This window comes from Saccopteryx bilineata, chromosome 5 (genome assembly GCF_036850765.1).
Source record: "Saccopteryx bilineata isolate mSacBil1 chromosome 5, mSacBil1_pri_phased_curated, whole genome shotgun sequence".
In the NCBI taxonomy this organism is placed as follows: Eukaryota; Metazoa; Chordata; class Mammalia; order Chiroptera; family Emballonuridae; genus Saccopteryx; species Saccopteryx bilineata.
The window spans coordinates 145,278,490-145,301,664 of NC_089494.1; the positions used below are offsets into that span (position 1 = coordinate 145,278,490).

Here is a 23,175-nt window from a genome sequence, read left to right on the forward strand (position 1 = left end):
CATCCAGGCAACCTGTTTCTAAATCTGTCTGTCTAACCACTATTACCATGCTGCCCCTCAACAGATGTGTTATGGTTTAAAATTCAGTACAGGCGAAGCACATTGGAAGAGTGACAAATAATTTAAAACTTGATTACAGGTTGAAACTGAAATTAGGCCAAGTTCAATTTTCTCTTTTTATCCCCTTCTGCTAACTTTTCTTTCTTAATTTTGTATTTGGAAATATTTTCAAACTAAAGAAAATTATGAAAATAAGAAAAAGAGCCCCCTATATCTTTTACACAGATTTACCAATACTTAACATTTGGCTACATTTGCCAACTTCTAAATTTTGGAAGTTGATGTTCCTCAACACAGCTTGGAAAAGTGTTTCCTTTTTGCCTGCCTCTAGCATGCCTAGGTTAGCCTGTCTGAGGGCAGGACTCAGGTGCCTACACCTTGGACTATTTATCAAGAGTGAACCTTGCTTGGCATTTCTCCTCAGACAGCAGCTGCATGATTAAAAATTCCTGGCATTTTATCTTAATCAAGAGTAGCTAAAGGTTTTCACCTCTAGTCTGGTGGCATTTTAACAGAGCACCTCAGTGAAGAAAAAGATACCCACATTCTGGGGCTGGACTCAGGCGCAGCAGAAGTTTTGATGGGAAGCCAATTTATAAACAAACCAAGTGACATCTTGACTATTTCCCTAGGGCAGTGATCTTCAACCCATGTGACAAGGCACGTTGATGTGCCACAAGAATTTTTCACGCACACAGTACCTGACTAGTCAGGGGCGCCAACCTGTTTTACTTAGCTTGTCAAGTTAAAAAAATGTCAACAGCCAACACAACAATAGCTGTCCAGTGAAAATGAATCAAAATTATACCAATTTTTTGTCAGATTGGCAAAACTTATGATATTTTGTTGGTGTGCCACAGAAATTTAATAATTAGTTTATGTGTGCCTTGAGATGAAGAAGGTTGAAACCGCTGCCCAAGGATAATCATCTACAATGTAAGAGACAGGTTATAATCTGATAAGAAGAAACAGACAAAACTAAAAAATACTAAAAATAGCTATAAAAACAGTTTTTAAAGATACTAAAATACTAACTTGTCATGGAAAACTTCATCCTAAAATGTCTTGTCTTCTTTTATCTTCTATCATTTGAGATATTTTACAAGAATTAAACAAACTTACTCTTAGCTGTAGTCATTATTAAGGACTATTATATTGCATTTACATTTTGCTAATTTTTCTGCTACAAAATATGTCCTTGCAAAAGAGCCAGTTGTAAGCTTAATCGCTGAATAAATAATTTCAGGATGAGAATGTTTGCACTCATGTGATCTAAAATTAGCCACTGTTACTCCTTCATGGCTCATGGAGAAATCTCAGAGAAGATGATCAAAAGTAGGTTGGAGAAGAGAACCCAGTATTCAAGACAAAAACCAAAGGATTTATTTAATCCCCCTGAGACATGGCTGTAGGGTTCTATTTTAGCAGCTTTGTGATTATGAAAGGTTAATGTGAAATCTTCTAAAAGGGTTTTACATAAACCTCAAGCAGTCACCTCACCTGTGACTTTAAAAAGCTGAGTAGAGCCAAACCAGGCGGTGGCGAGTGGATAGAGCGTTGGACAGGGATGTGGAGGACCCCGAGGTTGCCAGCTTAAGCGAAGGCTTATTTGGTTTGAGCAAGGCTCACCAGCTTGGACCCAAGGTCGCTGGCTCAAGCAAAGAGTCACTCAGTCTGCTATAGCCCCCCGGTCAAGGCACATATGAGAAAGCAATCAGTGAATGAACAACTAAGGAACCACAAAGAAGAACTGATGTTTCTCATCTCTTTCCCTTCCTGTCTGTCTGTCCCTCTCTCTGACTCTCTCTGTCTCTGCCACAAAATAAATAAAGAAATAAAAAGCTGAGTAGATATTTACTTATCTAGAATTATTTTATAGCCATAATCAGTAACACAGAATGTAAAAAAATACCTCCTAATTTACCTACACTAATTTTATATAAAAAATGGTGGCCATCCTCCACTAAAGACAGAATATGAAGAATTAAGATGAATTTGAACTGAAATATGATGGACTCTAGTATGATTTTTAAAACAGAACGTAGGTTCTTGCTTTAGAAAACTAAGGCTTATTATATACATAAAAACCAACCTCTGTAGGCTTTATAAGGCTGCTATCTTTAAGAATCTCCAAAGGCCCTTATATGTATAAAATTTAGTTCTTAGACTCAGGAAAGGTATCAAGCGTACCTTAAATGATAGGTGATATACATCTATTTACATACTTAGATCAGCAAAAGGAGTTTACTAAACTCAGCAACTTAGATGGGCCTAAATTCAGTCTGTGTTGCCAATGCCATCCACGGAGGGAGACTAGCTCTTCCTTCCCTCACCATGAACAGAAAGCTGCTTTGAGTTCTCGCTTGTGTGTTGAATGGAACAGAGGCCTCAAGGATACTTTCATCAGGACAGAGCATTGTTCTCAAAATTGGTAGATGACTTAACTACCAATAGCAGTTACTATTACTATTTCCAGTAACAGTATTACTATCTAATAATAATAGTAAAATGAATTAATTAAACTAAAATCAAGCAATAGAGACATGTACAGCCACAACGCACCTTAGTTTGTTATTATACTAGCGGAAAACCCCATGAACAAAGAAAGGCCTGTAAAGGTTGCTGAAACATGGATGTCTTACCGAAATGAAGCAATTCAAAAGACAAAGAGCAGCAACTTTATTCACCCAACCAAAATTAAAATAAATAAAAGCAACCTGTCACACACTGTGAACAGAACCCAGACAGCAATGTGTGGTCTAATAGTCTAATAATGATAGCAAATTAAATTGCCTTTAGAGTTAATAATCATTTAGAAAAATAAGCACTTATCAGCAGATTCTCTGATGTATAGAAAAAAATAAAATTGTGCAATATGAGCAAACAGCAAACAAAAATCACTATTGGCATCCACATTTAGCTCTCCCATCAACATTATGCAAATGTAAGACCAGATCTACAAAAATACTAGTTGAAATGATGTTATTTTCTAAAAGGAAAAAAAAAACCTGCTGGAAACTTAATATTTAAATAAAGGTTTGTGTTTATATTCATGTAGTCTGAGGAGGCCCTCCAAGAACAGTTGATTTTTAAAATTTAAAACAATTACTATATTAAAAACGAGAAGTTTCACCAAAAACTTGACCCGCATTATGAAAAAGAAGATAGAAAGTCAAGTGGCACTTCATTTCACTTTGCTGGGGTTTCTTTTCTATTTAATTATTTTTATTTATTTATTCATTTTAGAGAAGAGAGACAGAGAGAGAGAGAGAGAGAGAGAGAGAGAGAGAGAGAGAGAAAGAACGGGAGGGGGGGACAGGAAGCATCAACTCCCATATGTGCCTTGACCAGGCAAGCCCAGGGTTTTGAGCCGGCAACCTCAGCATTCCAGGTCAATGTTTGATCCACTGCACCACCACAGGTCAGGACTGCTGGGACTTCTTATATAAAGAATCAATCTTGCCTGACCAGGTGGTGACACAGTGGATAGAGTATCAACCTGGGACGCTGAGGAACCAGGTTCAAAACCCTGAGGGCACCGACTTGAGAGTGGGCTCATAGACATGACCCCATGGTTGTTGGCTTGAGCCCAAAGGTCACTGGCTTGATGCCCAAAGTTGCTGGCTTGAGCTCAAGGTTACAGGCTTGAGCAAGGGGTCACTGGCTCGGCTGGAACCCCACAGCCAAGGCACATAGGAGAAAGCAATCAATGAATAACTAAGGTGCCACAACTATGACTTGATGTTTCTCATCTTTCTTCCTTCTTGTCTGTCTCCCTGTATCTCTCTGTCTCTATCTTGCTAAAAAAAAAAAAAAAATCAATCTTTTTACCAACATACAGAAAAATAATTTTTTTTTAAGTGAGAGGAGGGGAGATAGAGAGACAGACTCCCACATGTGTCCCAACCAAGATCTATCTGGCAACCCCTGTCTGGGGCTGATGCTCAAATCAACCAAACTATCCTCAGCTCCTGGGTATCCTCTGGAACCAACAGAGCCACTGGTTGTGAGAGGGAAAAAGAGAGAGAAGGGGAAGAGGGAGGATGAGAGAGCAGATGGTCACTTCCGTGTGCCCTGACGGGGGATCGAATTCGGGACGTCCATAAGCCAGGCCTCCACTCTGTCCACTGAGCCAACCCGCCAGGGCCTGATACATTTTTTTTAAGCTAAAGGTGTGTTTATGTTTAGGAAAGAGTACATTGAAAATTTCGTGGTAAAAAAATTATACTGCAATATACAGATATAAATATCTATATAGACTTGCTGGGCAAACCAATATGTTTCAAGTATGAAACAAGTATGTTTAGGTTTGCTTGCTTGTATTTTGTGTAAATGGCACATTGGCATGGGGTAGCGCTGTGTAGTCTATGAAAGGTTGGGGGTGCTTGCCCTCAGGGTGGCAGGTTGCAAATTGCAATTGCTTTCCTGCTTGGGAGGGGTCATTGTTTGCTATTGTTTGCTGGAGAAGGGTTTTTTCCCCATCCTGTTTTGCTGGACAGTACAGATAGAGAGAGAGGGAGTGCTGAGGTTGGTGGAGCAGGGGAGTCCGGAGGGTGAGTCCGGGTTGTGGAACCAGAGACCGGGTTTGGGCTTGGGAGCCCTGAGAGAAAGGGAAGAGGTCTTCTGTGTCTGTCTTCTCATCTACCATTATGAGACTTTAATATAAACAAAATGGCCCACCATTTTCTGGCTCCACGGTTCCTTTACCATCTGCCCGAATCCAATGAGAGCCTGCATCTGCGTGGCCACAACAATGGCGGCGGACACTGGCCTTACAAGACTCTTAGAGAGTACTTAGAAATGAACTTTTTCAGGGGTTACTATTTTTTTGTTGTAAAGAATTAAGATTCTCAAAAAACAATGCCTTTACAATCTCATTTTTTAATGTTTTTAATATTCTTTCATATATATTTAATTCTTTTCTCAAATTATAACTGAGGGGTTACAAAAAGACAGGCAGATTATAAAAGTGAAATGCAGAGAGGCTAGAATCTTTGAAAATAAATTTTAGAGCCAAAGTTTTGTACTATCTATATAGCCCAGACTCTTTTCATCAGAGAATGGTATCAAGTCATGAAGCAGAATTTCATAAACTCTAGTTTCAAAAGACAGAAGCATTCTAATTGGCTGGCTATTTACTTAAACTTTGTGCTCAACAATGAATAAAAGTATATGATATAGAAGTATAGAAAATTTCAAAATTATGAAATTTGGAGGCCCACACAGAGGGAAAGAAACAAGTGCAAACTGGTTCCTGTGATTGTAGTCAGAAACTTCTAGATCTGCAATCTGACAACTATGAGACTTTCAATTCAAGGAAAAATGTTAAGTACCAATATTTGAATATAAAATACTTAGCTCATAGGTTGCCATAGAGTAGAGACTTACTACAAGTTTTTCAACTTTCCATTATTTAGAAATTTATAAGATGATTCTTCCTTTAATCTGTCAAAGGTCAGAGTAGGTTTTAATATCTGCTTTTTTTTGCAATGATTTCAGAAATGTTTAAATCAAAAAGGACAATAGGGAGGTTTGAAAGAACATGTAATCAAAAAACAGTATATATATATGTAATGTACATACTAATAATTATGGCTTACATTATAAAAGAAAAAGAAACCAATGTATTCTGGCATATGAAACATGTGAGTTAATGATTTATAAATCCTTTAATTGACTTAGATTTAATTACTCTCCCCTGAAATTCTAAGATATTGGTAATGGAGGAAGAGAAAAACTCTTTGTTTCTACCCTCCTCCTCTTTCTAGAGTATTAACCTAAGATTCCAAAATGCTCTTTGGACCACATTTATGAATGATAGTGGAAGAGAAAAAAAAATTTTTTTAAATCATGCTTCCAAGTCAGACACGCCTTTGTCTTTCTTGACCCATTCTGAGGAAGACAGGAAAGGGGAAGGATGCCATGTCTTCAGAAAAAGCAGCCTTCTAGCTTTCTTACTCTACCTCCTGTTTTTCAGGGCTGTATTCCTTAACCTGCTGCTTTGGGGTCTGCCCCTAGCTTAATCTTTCTTTCCTCTTTTGCTGTCTAACTTGTTGACAGAATGCATGCCCTTGGGCAACAAATTATATCATGTGGTGATAAAATTATAGAAATTTCCTTCTTCCCTATTGATTAAATTTAAATCCTATTTCCAGCAAAATGAACAGAAAGCTCTGCAAAAAGGATAATTATGCTATCAGCAAACCAAGTCAATGAAGTGGATGCCTTGTTTCCCATTTGCCATTTTCCCTTGTGCTAAAACCTCTAGGTAACATCACAGGAGGATAACTGGGTTGGAGCATGTGTTCTGTGGGGGTTAAAGGGAGGCGGTACATGAACATTATTGAGTCCCCTGATTTCTTCACATTACAGTTCTGTCCTCACCTCTAACAGTTTGGTTCTATTCAGAGAAACACATAATAGAAATGGAGCAAAAAGATCCAGGCAGAATTAGAATTTTATGGAGGCCATCGAGGAAATGTTAAAATATGCATCACTCTCTTCAGTCTGGAAATCTCATACTAATTTTTAACAACTGCATTTATAAAAAAAAAATTTAGAATTTTAAAAACGTTCTTTCATTAATTCCATTTATAGTTTTCAAGATATAAAATTTACTTAAATGGAGTCCAAGTGGCAAGAAGAAAAGTAAACCCTTGTGTACTGTTGTGAGATTACAAATTGACCCAGCCATCATGGAAAACAGTATGGTGGTTCCTCAAAAATTTAAAAATCGAACTGCCATATGACCCATCAATCCCACTTCTGAGTACTTATCTGAAGAAATTAAAAACATTAATTTGAAAAGATATATGCACCCCTATGTTCATTGCAGCATTATTTACAACAGCCAAGATATAGTAGCAACCTAAGTGTTCACTGATAGACAAGTGAATAAAAAATATGTGGTACCTATATATAATAGAATTACTCGGTCATAAAAAAGAACCAAAATATTACCATTTGTGACAACACAGATGAACACCAGATACCTTATGATTGTACATGTATGTGTAATTTAAAAAACAAAATAAACTAAGGAAGAAAAAAGAAAGTAAGTAATAGAATTGAAGAGAAGCAGGGTTAGCCAATCCCAAACTATGATTTTTGGGACATTGATTATTTTAAAAGCTATTTATTTTCGAGAAAGAAAAGATTAGAAAAAAACCTTTGACACTCCCTCCCCCTTATCTGGCTAAAGGAGTTTAGATTGAAAACCTGCTCCAGGAAGAGAGCTATCCTCTGAGATAGTATCACTAATAGTATCCTCAGCTCTAGAACTGCGGATAATGATCTGTCCTGGGGTCTCTTATTTTTTGAAATATATTATGTACATACATAATAAATCTGGTAATTTTCTCCTGTTAATCTGCCTCATGTTCATTTGATTATTAGTCCAGCCAGAAGAACTTAGAAGGGTAGAAGGAAATTTATTTTTCCTCCCCTACATTATCAATTCTATTCTTATAAATGGAAGTGTGTGTATGAGTATGTGTGTGTGTGTGTGCGTGCGTGCATGTGTGTACGTGTGTGTATGCGTGTGTGTGTACGTGTGTGTGTGTGTGTGTGTGTGATGTTGGTGGTGACAGAGAAAATGGACCAATTTCTAACTATAAGAAATGCTTGATAATAGCTTAAATTTTCATGGAAAAAAAGAAAAACTATGATGATGATGACAGAACAGCTAACATGAAGGATTGTATCAATTTTTATTTAAAATCAATTCATGCAGCACCAGACAAGTTATAAGGAACTTGTTCAAGTCTCTCAACTTGCATCATAGACAATCTCTGGTACTGAAAGCAACAGTGTCACTAATACACTAATGGTAAGAAAAAATGAATTACAGCATCTTAATTTTTCTAGAAACTCCCAGAGAACTGAAGTCACAAGGAAACCAAACAAACCCTATTCCAAAAAGAAAAAAGAAATCTTCAAGGTCTCTCCTCTGGGAGACCACAGGAGAAAGAGGTAATAGCAATATAAATATACTGCTTTATATGAAGTGATAAAATATCCCCTAATTTTTATGAGCAGTGTATATAAGAAGAAATCAGGTAACATTTTAACTAATGGCCTTTCTCTGCTTAGAGATGTCACCCATGGTGGACAATACCAGAACCCGGCCACTTTTCAAGGTCTTCAATTGGATACACCAACATTCAAACTGTTACAAAGTATATATTGCACTACTAAGGACTGTAATATGGTGGGAAGATTTTCAAATACAATAACTTTCTAATAGATATTATCCTAAGATAATCTTTCTCATTTTCCCTTCTTCTGAAGATCTGTTCTAAACCCAGCAGTGAATCATTTCTGAATAGGTCATCTTGCCTGGGGTTGCTGGAAGATGAGAAGGAGGAATGATGAAATTCATCAAGGAGAGGTGGCTACTGGGTTTGCTTTTCTGCCTCAGAAAACACGAGTTCTGCATTGAAAATTGAATAAATCACCATGGTGAATTATAATTCATTTCCATTTTAACTTTTAGAAGTTGACCTCTTAAAATAGGAAGGTCTACATATATACAATAAAAGTTGTGGCCAAAATTTTTGATATTTTACATATATCAGATTTATGCCTTTTTAAATCACTGAAGCCACTGAGTTTTTATATCAATAGTGGCATAGCACTTGAAAGGCTAAAGTTGCTTGTTTTCACTTGAGGTCATACTAAACTGAACAAGATATCACCTCATTAATGGTAAGCTCACTGCTATTGTTTATAATGACAAAACTAAATAACTTTAAAAAATGTTAGTACAGGCACTTATCAGAAAGTGATTACTAATAACTGCTGAGAACTAAGTGTGATAAATTTTACACACACGTATTTTGAGCGAGGGCTTGACTGCCTAGGTTAGTATCCCAGTTTCATCACTTACTAGCTCAAGTTTCTTAGTAGGTTACTTAGTTTTTCAAGACTTCGTTCTCTTATCTGCAATGCCTGGATGGTAATAACATTGAAACCATAGGATGGTTGTGAAAATTGAAAAGCTAATCCATATAAGCATTCAGCTTCACCAGCAGAATAGGAGGATATCAACAACCATGTGAGGTGAGGCCGATATTACTTCCTCTGTCATCCCCACCATACAGATGTTTAAACCATGCCTCAGAATAGTTATAGTATTGGTTTAAGAAACTACAGCTGGTAGATAATGAACTCAGGCTTAAAACACGTTTGAAGCCTTCTAGTTTTATTTTTTTTCCTTGATATTAAAGTTTTTCACTTATATCCATAAGTTAATCTACAGATGATATCTGAATCATAAATGTTTCTGGTTAAATCTTTTTCAAACCAAAAGTTAAGAAACCCAAGTAAAATAGAAGATACTAAATTAATATCATTTAAAACATATATTTTCTTTTTTATAAGACTATTTTTCTTTTATTTTTATTTATTTATTATTTATTTATTTATTTTTTTGTATTTTTCTGAAGCTGGAAATGGGGAGAGACAGTCAGACATACTCCCGCATGCGCCTGACCGGGATCCACCCGGCAGGCCCACCAGGGGCAACGCTCTGCCCGCCAGGGGGCAATGCTCTGCCCCTCCGGGGCGACGCTCTGCCGCGACCAGAGCCACTCTAGCGCCTGGGGCAGAGGCCAAGGAGCCATCCCCAGCGCCCGGGCCATCTTTGCTCCAATGGAGCCTTGGCTGCAGGAGGGGAAGAGAGAGACAGAGAGGAAGGAGGGGGGGGTGGAGAAGCAAATGGGCGCTTCTCCTATGTGCCCTGGCCGGGAATCGAACCCGGGTCCCCCGCACACCAGGCCGAGGCTCTACTGCTGAGCCAACCGGCCAGGGCCTATATTTTCTAATCTCATGGATTACAAGAAAACTGAAAATCATCCAAGATCTATCTCTTCTTTGAATACACAACCCATCCTTTCACTAGGAAAATTAATTGTTAATTTATTTAATTAATTAATAACTAAATTAATGGTGGTTTCTCAAAATAATTTTTTTATTTTCTATAATATCTTATATGCAATTATTAATTTAAATTATAATTGCAAAACTAAATATACTTGAAAAGTGATCACAATGAAAATGTTGATATGCCAATTAAAGCTAAATTTTTTTCACATCAGAAAAAAAGAAATCCAAAATGTCACAGCACTTACTGCAGCTTGTCGATGAGTATTGGACAGTATTCCATGAATCTTCACTTTGTCCTTTTCCATTTGGTCTATGTTCACCCACAAATCTCGGCTAGCAGAATCGGAGGGACCATATATCCGAGATATGTAGTAATTGTGATCGGTGTCCTCCTGTCACAATAGAGAAAACCGCACATCAAGAACAGAGCATGAATGAGCTTTGAGCGCATTATGCTAAGTGAAATCAGTCAGAGAATAAGAAGTACTGTATGCTCTTATATGTGAGATCTAAAAAGCTGAACTCGTAAAAACAGAGAGTAGAAAGATGGTTACCAGGGCTGGGGTTTCAGGAAAATGGAGAGATGCTAGTCAAAGGGCAGAAACCTTCAGCTAGAAATGAGTAAGTTCTGGGGATCTCCTGTACAGCATGGTGACTATACTATATAGTATATAATACCAAATTATATAGTATATAATATAATACTGTATTATATACTTGAAAGTTTCTAAGAGAGTAGATTTTAAATGTTCTCTTCACAACAAAGAACTGACAATTATGTGATATGAGGATGTCTGTCAGTGTTAGCTAATGCTATGTTGGTAATCATTCTGCAATATATTAATGTACCAAATCAACATATTGTATGCCTTAAACTTATACAATGTTACATGTCAATTATGTCTCAATGAAGCTGAGGGAAAAGAAGCATTTAAGTCACTATAAATCCAATTATGTAATTTACAGTTATAGACAGAGTTCCATTAAAAAGAAAAAATAGTTCTTAAAAAAAAGAATAGACATTGACTCTAAAATTTTTTTAATTTTTATAATCTTTTTTTAGGTAAGAGGAGAGGAGATACTAAGGCAGACTCCCACATTCACCCTGACCAGGATCCACCTGGCAACCCTGTCTGGGGCTGGTACTTGAGTACCACTTTATCCACTGAGACACCGGCCAGGACTAAAATTCTTAAAATACCAACAAAAACTTGATACTATGAAATTAGAAATGTTACCCACCATTCTTCAAACTAGTCAGAATTAAATAACCTTTAAGGGATGCGAATTAGATTTTTAAAATATAAAGTTAATAAGTCTCTGTAGAAGAAATTACTAAATAAACAAAACTTAGAAGAAAAGATACACTTTGTATATAATCTTTTTTTTTCTACAGTAACATAAGGGATGACTCTAATTGTTGAGCAAAGAAAATGTCACTTTTGGAAATATTTACTGAAAACCTAAACTATAATTACTACTGACAACAAATTCAAACTTCTCTTCTTTAAATCTGGTGTTATATTAAGGCCTGTTTTCAGTTAATGGTCCTAGAAATAGAGATAGGACATTTTTCCTCTATACTCTGGTTGGTAAATTCTACTTTTATTTGATTCTCATTATTGACATTTCTATGGGGCCTGTCACAGAACCTTTATTTTTCATGTTTCTAATTCAATGAAAAGATTTAAATGTTTTAAAAGGCAATTTTGCTAAGGAATACCCAGAAAAGTAATGATTCTTGACTAGTTAAAATTATAATTAATTTTTAATTATGAAATATAATTGCACATATCAATTTGAGGAGTCCACTAGGTAGAATATATTTTAAAATATTCAGGTATATGTAAGAATAATGGTTACTGAATTGTGGGTCGATAATCTGAATAATGTTTGGTATGTAATTTTTGTCTAAGGCATTTATTAGTTATGCTAATTCAATAAAGTATAATTATTCTTAAAATCCTGTCAAAACAAGAATCCCAGGTACATTTTCACAAGGCTAGATAGATATAAAAAACTGACTACATAAAGAAAGAAAAAGAATATTCTAAATAGATTTTGCCACATGACTAAAAGAAAAAATATGACTTTAAATGTAAATATTGAGAACAGTGATTACATGTTAACAGTAAGATTAAAAAAATAATAATCACATGTAAACCTCCAACTAAACTCTGTGTATCGCATACAAATTGGGTATACAGCCATGAGATAGGTAAGAAAATTCTACATAGAAAGGAGGCAGAAGGAGAAAGAAGCAGGAATAAGATTCCATTGCAGCCCAGGAGAGATTTGCTATTTTAGAGTTTTCCAGCTCTCCCTTCCAGACCATTAATATGCTGATGGTGCGGGTTCTACGACAGTAAGGAGCATGTGGTTGTGTCTCCAAATGGTGTTCCAGTCCTCTCTGTTGTCTGGTGCTTTACCACTGGAAACATCTGAAGAGGGTGTCCTCCTTGACATTGGGCACAAGTCCCTCTGCATATGTCATACCCTAGGAGCTGCCGGGTATCAGGAGCACACAAACATGATAAGAAATATCAATGAGTGAGGTATCTGTAAATGCCAAGGAAGGAAGTTTCCCTTTTTCTGACTGCTGAGAGGTGTGGGTGAGACTTGCAACTATTGCCACCCTTGTGCTGCCTTGAGGAAACCCTGCCTGAAGTTATAACAAATATAGAGAAGAGCCTAACAACAAGCCCTGCAAAGAAATATCCAGATCCCTGATCAAGTGCTTATAAGTGTGACCTACTCTCAAAGGTGTGTTCACTTAGATAAACTATTAAATCTCTTTCATTGTTAAAACACGTTAAGTTGGGTAACTGTCAACCAAAAAGAATCCTGACAAACAAGTTTAACTAACTTGCAATCAAAAGAGGCTCAACTTCGGCAACATTGAATAAGGCAAACCAGTTTAGGGATTTGTACATCAGGATAACAAACATCTCCCATTCATTCTGGTATTCTAGCTAATCACATATCAGAAATGAAAATGTAAATCTAACCTGCCAGAAATCATCAAGTCTAACAAATAATAATGATCATTTAATTTTTCAGTGAATCCTATAAAATGGGGGTGTAAAGCCAGTAGCCACGGCCACCATCACAACCACCTGGTCCATATCAAATTCAGGTTCGCATTTGATTCAGACAGACGGTAATGAAACAACGGAGCCAAGAACTGTTGGGCCATCATCTTTATCCTAGCTTGCAGCTGGCTGGCGAGAAATACACACAGTGGGAAAACACTTCCATTTCCATTCAGGGCTCCCAGAGCCACAGACTTATCCTAGTTTTCCTAGAATCAAAGTTTTCTAACCTCACCAGCCTTATTCACCTCTGTTCCCCATCTCCTTCTCTCTGCACAAACTCTGCAGTAACTGGCTTCTCCTTCAGCACTCCGCCATCTTGGCTGCTTCTCCTCTCCTCCACGTGGTCTTTCTCTGCTCTCCTTTCTCTGCTTTCTCCTCTAATGCTAATCTCAGGAACCGAGAGAGAGCAAGTTCCTGGTCTGCCCCATTTTATAGTGTAGAAATCAAAACCTTTAATCCAATATACAAACAAGGAAGTCTCTGATACAAAGTCACTTATCTGAGGCATAATGGGATTCCTTATGAGAGTGCACCACCCCAACCTAGGAAAGGCTTAGTCTTAAAACTAAGCCTTAGGCTATAACGACTCTGCCTGCTTACAGAGTGTCCCCCACACCCAATGCAAACTATAAGCGAGAAAACATATGCATCATATTTGCAAACTTATTTGACCCACAGGGGGTTTTGAAGAAAATTGTCAATGAGTTTAAATAAGAATTGTAATTATTTTTACTTTTAATTTTAATTTTTAGAATTATTATAGAGTCCAGCAACACTAAGATCAGAAAGGTAGTCTTTAGGTGAATTATGTAACAGATTCTATGCTGCTGCCAAGTCCCAATGTTATTACCAAGTAGATAGTCTCTATAAAAGTGCAGACTTTCACTACAGAGTTCAATATAATTTTGCAATCAATATATTTAAAATGACTTTGGTATTTCCCTTAACCCTTAATTAATCTGTAATTAATCAAGACATAGTCTTGAAGTTAACTTTTATATAAAATAAAAATATCATTATGTTTAAATAATGAATTATGGGCAAGAATATACATGCTGCCTAATTACAATTGCTAACACGGGTATGTGAAAATACACCTTTATCTTAAATCTATGTTTGCTCAGAACAGTATCACATCTTTAAATACATTGAAAAGCTAAAACTAGAGCTTGTGTTTAACTTCCATAATAGACCAAGATTTCCTATTGCCATGGCAACTTTTATTCAAAGAGGAAGACAATTTATTTTTGATCTAGGCATTTAGAGACATAAGTTATTAACTTCCAAGGAGAAGCTTTGGGCTCAGTTGTTCTGGAAAGCCATAAAATAGCTGTCTTAAAAATGTGACATTTTAGCACTACTAAATTATTCAGACCACATCTGTCCTTTATAGGCATAATGACACTAAAAGAGTTGTCAAAAGCCACTTTAGGCACAAAGATTTTCCTTTTCTTCTCAAAAGCAGACTATTCCTAACACCACAGAAAATAAAACAAAATACTACTGTCTATGCCTAGTTGCCAATTCATTTAGGAAACCAACTGTTACTGAAAGTAGATGGCACAGTTGGTAACTATAAATCCTATAAATCCATGCCTCCCAAACAGGCTGGGAAATGAGCACTATAAACAGAGGGCAGACACCAACAACGGAGAGCAGAGTCCGCCTAACTGTGCCCTGACCCTTCTGCAACTTGCAGCAGCGTACGCCATTTCTCACCCAAACACTGCCTTCTTTCTGCCATGGGGTTAAGTTGATTTTATGATAGACAATTTTTATAAATGCTTCACACTGCCTAATGCAATAGTAGCATTTGAATTCCAATTTTATTTCATTGCACAGTAAGAAAAAAAATATCAAGAATATATTGTGTAAACGTCACTGGAGATATATGGATACATAAAGCAATCAAAGTTGTTAGGTAAAGTTATTTAGCATTGGATCAATTGCTTATCTCTCACAAAGGTCGTTTCATAATATATAAATACTACAATTTCAATTGTTCCTGCCTGATATTAATATATACCAAATACAAAATCACTTCTTATATAAGTCATTTCATAAGACCTATATACAGTGCATTTAAAGGTAAAGCTATTTTAGGGTATTGAACCCCTCAGAAAGAGTTAAAAATAGTTTTCTGTGATGTAAAAAAAATATGTTAATATAAGAAACCAAAGGACATTATGAAATAGAAAAAAAGAGAGAAAGAAAGAGCTGGCAGTATTCAAGAAAAAAGTACTGAGATGAACTCAGGGGTAACATGAGCAGAAGAAAGCTGACAAAGTAACTGGTGAGGACACAGAGACGGTTCGTGAGGACACAGAGACGGCCTGAGAGACATACGTGAAGTAAAATGGAAAAGAAGAACGAAATACATGTCTGAGACAGACAATTACACAAATAATAGGAAAAGGATATATATATATATATATATATATATATATATATATATATATATATAGTTGGCATAAGAATATTCTCTTAAATATTAAAACAATTTTTCCTGAGATAAAGACTTAAACTGGTACACCATGTTCCAAGAAAATGTACAATAGAATTTTGAGTACCAAGGAATTTCCTGGTGAGATTTTGCACAGATTTTTTTTAAATGTCCTTATAAGCATCTAGAAAGACAAATGAAGTTGTCTGTAAGGAGGAAAACACCTTGGATAGTCTGACCCTTCCTCATAATATCCAGTAGAATCAATGTCTGTACAATCTGACAGAAGGAAATTGTGACTCAAGAATTTTTTACCCAACCAAGTTGTAATTTTAGTATAAAGGCAATATATATATAACACATACAAATGCTGGCTTATTTCTAGGACATGTTTTCAAGGATCTCAAAAAGCAGCAGTAGGCTGGCGACATAGCTACATTCTGACAAAGCTGTGGGCAGAGAACAGGTGACATGTAAGGCCTGGCAGAAGAGAAAAGAGCTGTGGTTTCAGATCGCTCATTCTCACAATATTCATCACAATAAGTCTGTCACTTTACTGAGGTCAGTTATTCATTCAGTTCGTTTCAGTGGGTTACAAGTGTGACTTTCCCTGCGCACATCAATCCTCTTCTGCCAGAGGTCAGAGCACACGAGAAAGGCCTGAGTCCGAGACCTGCAGGGGCAGCCCAGCGGCGTGGGCGGCGCTCCCAGTGGGTGAGGCACTGAGGCTATCAGGAGACATGGAGGACACTAAAAGTAAAGAGGTGAGAGCCCTCACTTTTCCTACCGACATGAGAAGGTGACTTAGAGGGATTGTGGTGAGGGCAGATACTTAGGTTATGAGTGTCTTTATTAATAAAAAGCAAAGAATAGTATTTAGCTTTCTTTCACTGGGTTGCCAATGAAGCCAATAGGAAACAATGTAATTAAACACAATTGAAAAGCCTAAAAACAGCATAGAAAGGGTTATTAAATGTCCCCCACACAATCTCAGCACCATAGGGTAGCCTTCCATATACACCAGCGAGCCCTACAGCAGTACCTTCTCAGATAAGAACAATTTCATAGAATTTAGTAAGTGAATGGACCAGAAATTTTTAAATCAATTTCTCTATGTCTTATTATTTATCTCAGATTATTTCACCAGTTCTCATTATGTTCATCTTTCACACACACCTTCACATTTCTCTAAGGATTTTTACATACTTGACCTATTTGCATATTGGTCTAGTCCCCTGTAGTTTGTCTATGACTCAGTAGGCATGACTAATTTTATTAATTCTTCACAAGAGTTTAATTAAGTGGCCTCCAAGAATGTAAGATTAGTTGAGTGTGTGTGTGTGTGTGTGTGTGTGTGTGTGTGTGTGTGTCAGAGAGAGAGAGAGAGAGAGATTTTTGTGAGGTCAGATTACTGTGCAACACATACAATTTGGGATTCCAGCAATATTACCATTATAAAACAGTTTTGGTTTTTCTAGCAACAATTTCTCTCACAGAGGAGGTCGTCTCTCATGCTCTGCAGGGAGGTATACTGCATGGCCAAAGAGGCACAACATACTTATTTGTGATCTTTCAGAATAATAACAAAGCCAAGGCTCTACAGTTGAGTTAAGTGATTGCCTGTATCTCCAGGCACTTTGAGATGTGGTACTATGTGTTTATGTTGACTTATTTACCAAATGAAGCAGAATCTATTTCCCATCTGGATAGATTATATGCTCTTATCCGCCCCCAGTAGAAACCTTTAACCTTTGCAAGAATGACCATAGGAGATTATTTCCAGGCTTAGATTGGTGAGAAAGAAGAGGCCAGAGAAAAATTCTGAAGCAGCTTTGAGTGAATTATTAACATTTCAGTTTACCATATATAAATACAAGTAAGTCATCTCCAAAAAGGGGTCAGTAAAGGGTGCACTGCCAACTTACAAAGGATCTTTGAAAGCTCTAAAATCCTAGCAAAACATGTATGATTAAAATATTTTAAACTATACATGAGATTTCTATTAAAACACAAAAATGGCATTAAAATGATATAGCTGAAAGAAGATTTGCTTAGAAGTACAGTGTTTGCCTCCTTATAAGTTCTGGACTTCAAGCTGTATAGGAAGCAGCTGAATTAGGTTGGCCCTTAAATTGCCATTCAACCAAGGCTCCGGCATACTAAAGCCACAAGACAAATCGGGCAATTGCTAAGCATGAGACAGAAAACTCTGTTCTATTTGATACTCACCCAAAGAAATAAAAGTGTGCAGTTAGAAGAGCCAGTACAGGTATCTAATTATGGTACCAATACGATATATGTAGTTTCATTTCAATAGGTACTTGATCATCCCTGTTAATAAGCCATACATTGGCCCCAAGATTGGAGGCAAAATTCACAGGCTTGATGTGAGGGCGAGTGGGGTAACAATTGTTGAGAATGATATGCTTCATCCGTGAAAACTGAAAATATCATGGGTCTGGCATACATGTGCACTATTTTTCAAATGCACAACATAAGGGTGGGCAAAAGTAGGTTTACAGTTATGAGCACATGAAATACAGACTTTATTCTTGTATATATTTTTCTTTATGAACAGCTGTAAGCCTACTTTTCCCCACCTTTGTATATTGTGGTGGGTGAATGTGTGCTTACAGGGTCACTGAATTCCTCTATAATTCTTGGTATAATGTATGTTTCTAATCAACTGAAAAAAAAACAGTTGTGTGGAGGGTCTCAATGCTCTGATGATCAAAAAAGACCGTCATGATTTCAAAGCATAGATATTTTGTTCTAGATTTAGCATCCATAATAGGGCCAAAGCTTGGGTACTATATCCATACTCATAGTTAGCTCAGCTGCCACAACAAAATAACCTCAACTATGTGGCTTAACAAACAAATTCATTCCTCACAGTTCTGGAGGATGGAAAATCTAAGATCCAGGTTCTGGCTGATCTGGTTTTAAGTGAGAGCTCACATCCTGGCTTGTAAAGATGGCTACATTTTTTGACAGGTCCTCACATAGTGGAGACAGGACGTTCTCATGTCACCCCCTCCTCTTTTTTTTTTATTTTTTTTTATTTCTGAAGCTGGAAACGGGGAGGCAGTCAGACAGACTCCCGCATGCGCCCGACCGGGATCAACCTGGCACGCCCACCAGGGGGCGATGCTCTGCCCCTCCGGGGCGTCGCTCTGCTGCGACCAGAGCCACTCTAGCGCCTGGGGCAGAGGCCAAGGAGCCATCCCCAGTGCCCGGGCCATCCTTGCTCCAATGGAGCCTTGGCTGCAGGAGGGGAAGAGAGAGACAGAGAGGAAGGAGGGTGGGGGGATGGAGAAGCAAATGGGCGCTTCTCCTATGTGCCCTGGCCGGGAATCGAACTCGGGTCCCCCGCACGCCAGGCCGACGCTCTACTGCTGAGCCAACCGGCCAGGGCCAGAAGCAACTTTTAAAAATTATAATTCAGTCTGACTTGTGGTGGCGCAGTGGGTTAGAGCATTGACCTGGAACACTGAGGTCGCCAGTTTGAAACCCTGGGCTTGCCTGGTCAAGGCACATATGGGAGTTGATGCTCCTGCTCCTCCCCTTTCTCTCTCTCTCTCTCTTTCTCTCTCTCCCCTTTGCCCTCTCTTTCTCTCTCCTCTCTGAAAAAAAATGGAATAAAGTCTTTTAAAAATAAATAAATAAATAAAAATTATAATTCAGTTGAGAATTTTTAAATAACCAACTTTTGTGAAAAAGTTCGATCGTTTTCTCCTAAAACTGGTAATCATTTGGCCAACTTTCTCACTTCTAAGGTAACTATTATAATTGCAAAACTACCCAGCCTGGTATTTCAAGTGACAGGTTAATATATTTTTAATTAGTCAGCATTGTTGGTTTTTTCACATTTTTACACTTCTTTACTATCAAAGAATGAAACTTTTCTTCTGTCATTTTTACTTTTCTTATAACTTATCATAGCCTCAAAAATTTATCGCTAAGTCAGTCAGTGCTTAATAAGCAATAGACAAGCTGTGAATAAAATTTTGCAAAAGGAGGTTTGATGTCACTTATACTTAGAATCAGAATCCAATATAATTTACATTTCTAAATAACATTTTTCAAATAAAGTTAACTTTTTAGCCTCTATTTTCAATACTATGAAATGAAAGATAGAACAAAAGGAGCCATGTCACAATACTGGTTAAGTCCTTGAGATAAACATGTATGTGGATACATGTTGAAACTATAAATGCTATTAGATACTACTTTTGTTTTATTGACATAAATATTGCATATAACAAAAAGCAATTTCAGATATATATTTTTATGGTACTAACATTTATTGAGCTATAAATCCTCCTCAAATATAGTGATATGAGAGTTCAACATTATCACCATATTAAATTCATTTGCTCTAGCCTACCATCTACCACTGGTGGTTGGTCTTAGTTTGAGTCCTTTACTTAAAATTAAGTAAATAGTTGCTCACATATTTATGAGAACTGGTAAATAAGTGTGGCCATCACTTACGAGTGGCCACAATATCCCGTTTCTCAGCTTGACACATGTATTATGCATTTAATTCTAACCACAGTCAATGAATCACAAAGTATTTAAAGCTCAGAAATACAAAATATGTTGCATGACATTACTTAAATCTCAGGGATATAAAAACAGTTCTGTATAACTTCTGTCTGTGCTCTTTCTACTTACATAATATCTTTTAAGTATGGGAATTTTTAGGACCTCAAAAAATTAGATTTGGTCAAATTGTCTCCATGAGGCTACTTATCAGGCCTTCTGCAATAGACCCCTCACTGGGCCCTGCCTTTCCTCTTGGTTCCCGCTACTTTATTTTCCACAGACTAGAGTGATCCTTTTAAAAGTAATTATTTTAAAGCAGAAATCTTATCATATTGCTCTCTTCCTCCAATCAGCCTCCCCATCACACTTAGAATAAAGTCAAAGATGTTACAAACACTGTGTTTGTAAGACAAACACGGCTGTCTCCTAAACGTCACCATTTATCAAACAGTCTGAACCAACCATGTTAGTGTTCTTGTCGTCCCATTGATACACCACGCTGTGCACCTGCCGTGTATGCACCTGGACTGATCCTCCCTGCTCTCTCATGCTTTAACTCTCAGCCTGCTTCAATTTCCTTTATAACATTTTTTATCATCAGACTTTTTATAAAGTTACCTCTCCCCTCACATTCATTTAAAAAATTTCTTCCTCTCTTTTGGGTTCACTGCAAGGGATTAGACATCTATATGCTAGACATTCAATATATACTTGTTGATGTTAGAGCTTCTTTACATTTCTCAAAGCTAGTTTCTTTGGCTTTATTATCTTAGATAGAATGTCACCATGGTGGATTCTTCTTAACACCAAGGAAGAAGTAGTTCATATACAAACAACCAAGCTCTTGATGGCTTGAAACGACCACCAGGATTCTGCATTTCGACCATTCAGGATTCTGTGGAGGTAGACTGGGCTCAGCTGAGCATTCACTGTTCCACGTTGTCAGCCAGTCTGCATGTTAGCTGGGGATTGGCTGGTGCCATGTAGTACTGGTTACATACACATTTAGGGTCTCTATCTTCATGTGCCATCTGCTTCTCATAGAGGCTTGATTGGGCTTATTTACAAGATGATAGAATCCAAGAGATTAAGATTGGAAGTTGTAAGTCCTCTGGGGATATTGCTCATAAGTTGCATAACTTCACTTCTGTTCCATTCATTTGATGAGAACAAGTCACGAGGTAAGGCCTAAATTCAGGGGTGGGAAGGTAGATTTTATCACTTTATGGGAAGAATTGTAGGAATTTTTGGCCATTTTTAACCCACCTTGACATCCCAATTCTCTGTTCATGAGTGAGTGAGCTGTTTGCTGAGTGTAAATGTGGGCTTCTCTGTCCTCCAGGAGGTGCTGTGCCGTTTCCACTTCACCGAGAATCAGTTCCGACAACACCCTTGCGGTAGCTTCAATTAAAAAAACTCTGTAAAGGTGCTTTCATTGGGGCAAAGAGATGCTTTTAACATTGTAAGGCTTCCTACTGCTTTCTGAATAAAAATTCAAACACCCATTTCAGATGTTAAATTCTTTTAGGATCACATCTTTAAAAAAGGAAAATATTGTTGTCAACTCTCTGCAGAGGTAAAAAAGGACAGGGCAAAGGGTGAGAGACTGCCTTAGTTTCATGAGTCATTATAAATAAAGACAAAAAAAAAATAAGGCACAGCCATTAGTTTTGTTTTAAAATTACCAATGCTCGAGTCTAACAGCTTTTTTCATAATATGGTTTTGCTGATTTTGCTGAATGAATCTCTTTCAGATCTACAAGGCTGGCATTTATATCTTGCAAAAAAATTATAAGATAGAAAAGACTTTATTTCAGTGCAGACTGAGAAACATGTTTTCTTTGCTTCTGGCTTACAAAAATCATACAGGGGAGCATCACTGTTACTAGCTCTCCCTTTCTTAAGAAATAGCTGGAAAGACCCCAAGAAAAATAGATGCAGGTCAAATTTTCAAGAGACTACAGTCTAATGCTGGACGATGCCATAAAATTGGTCTGTTTATTTACAACCATTTCTTTTAAGTGTCACTCATTCACGCTTACAAGTATTTATGATGCATTAATAATGTGCATCATGGAAGAACTTGAGCTCAGTGCTGTGAAGGGCAAAAGATGCTTATAATATAATCCTTGCTCTCCTGAAACCTGCAATACATTGAGAGTATGCCAGTACTCAGATATCTCCATTCTAAACCAATATAAGCTACCTACAGTCCCAAGGACACAGTCAGTTCCATAAGCCTTCGAAGAAAAAATTTAATTCCATTTTAGTGATTTATTTTTTAAAATATTTTTTTAAACTTTTAATATTTTTAAATTTTATTTATTGATTTTTGGGGAGAGAAGAGAGAGAAGGGGAGTGGGTAGAGTGGGAAGCATCAGCTTATAGTAGTTGCTTCTCATATGTGCCTTGACTGGACAACCCCGGAATTTCGAACTAGTAACGTCAATGTTCCCGGTCGTCAGTGTTCTAGGTCGATGTTTAATCACCACAGGTCAGGCCAGCTTTAGTGATTTAAAGTGGGGGAGGGCGGGTTCATAGAGTCACAGTATTTAATGTGGGCCTTGAAAAATGACTTGAAACTACAAAGACTGGTCTGAGCATAGGGAAGGAGGCAGAAAAACTAGGCAGATTACAGAATCTAACTATAACAACAGGCATATACAGACAAGTAATGTAAAGTGAGCACAGTTAGATAGGACAGACATTGGTTTGGAAGCTACTGCTAAAGTCAAGAATAAAATCATAACAGCTCCAATGAGGCTACTAAGAGGGAGAATCACAGGACAGAGGCTGCTGGGAGAAAGACTGAAAAGCGCTCGGAAATGAACCGGAGGCATTTAATCAGGACAGCTGGACAGTGGGCAGTTCAGAGTAGTTGGTATCAGTGAACATTTTAAACCAGAACGTACTGTATCTACCTGCCATTTTAAATGTTAGAAAACAAATATAGGAAATAAATAATATCATTGGGTTCCAAATACAGTGCATACCAAGGGTCCCAAAAACAAGGATTTAAACCAGATGTCATTGAAAGGCCTCCGATGTTCAGAGAACACCAGCACTTCCGCTTTTCTCTCACTAAACCTGAATGAATGCTCAAGGGGGATGATGCCCTGAGCTGAGGAGTGCCTTTGGTTTCAG

General features: G+C 37.3%; 1 protein-coding gene across 3 annotated transcripts in view; it reads right to left on the minus strand.

Annotated features, from left to right (window-relative positions):
• The window catches only part of PLXDC2 (plexin domain containing 2), a 521,092-nt gene that overhangs the window by 256,470 nt on the left and 241,447 nt on the right, over positions 1-23,175 (minus strand). For all 3 annotated transcript variants that reach the window (XM_066233239.1, XM_066233238.1, XM_066233237.1), the window contains one exon: positions 10,191-10,337. In XM_066233239.1, coding sequence (XP_066089336.1) covers positions 10,191-10,337 — 147 coding nt within the window. The remainder of the gene's footprint in view (positions 1-10,190; positions 10,338-23,175) is intronic.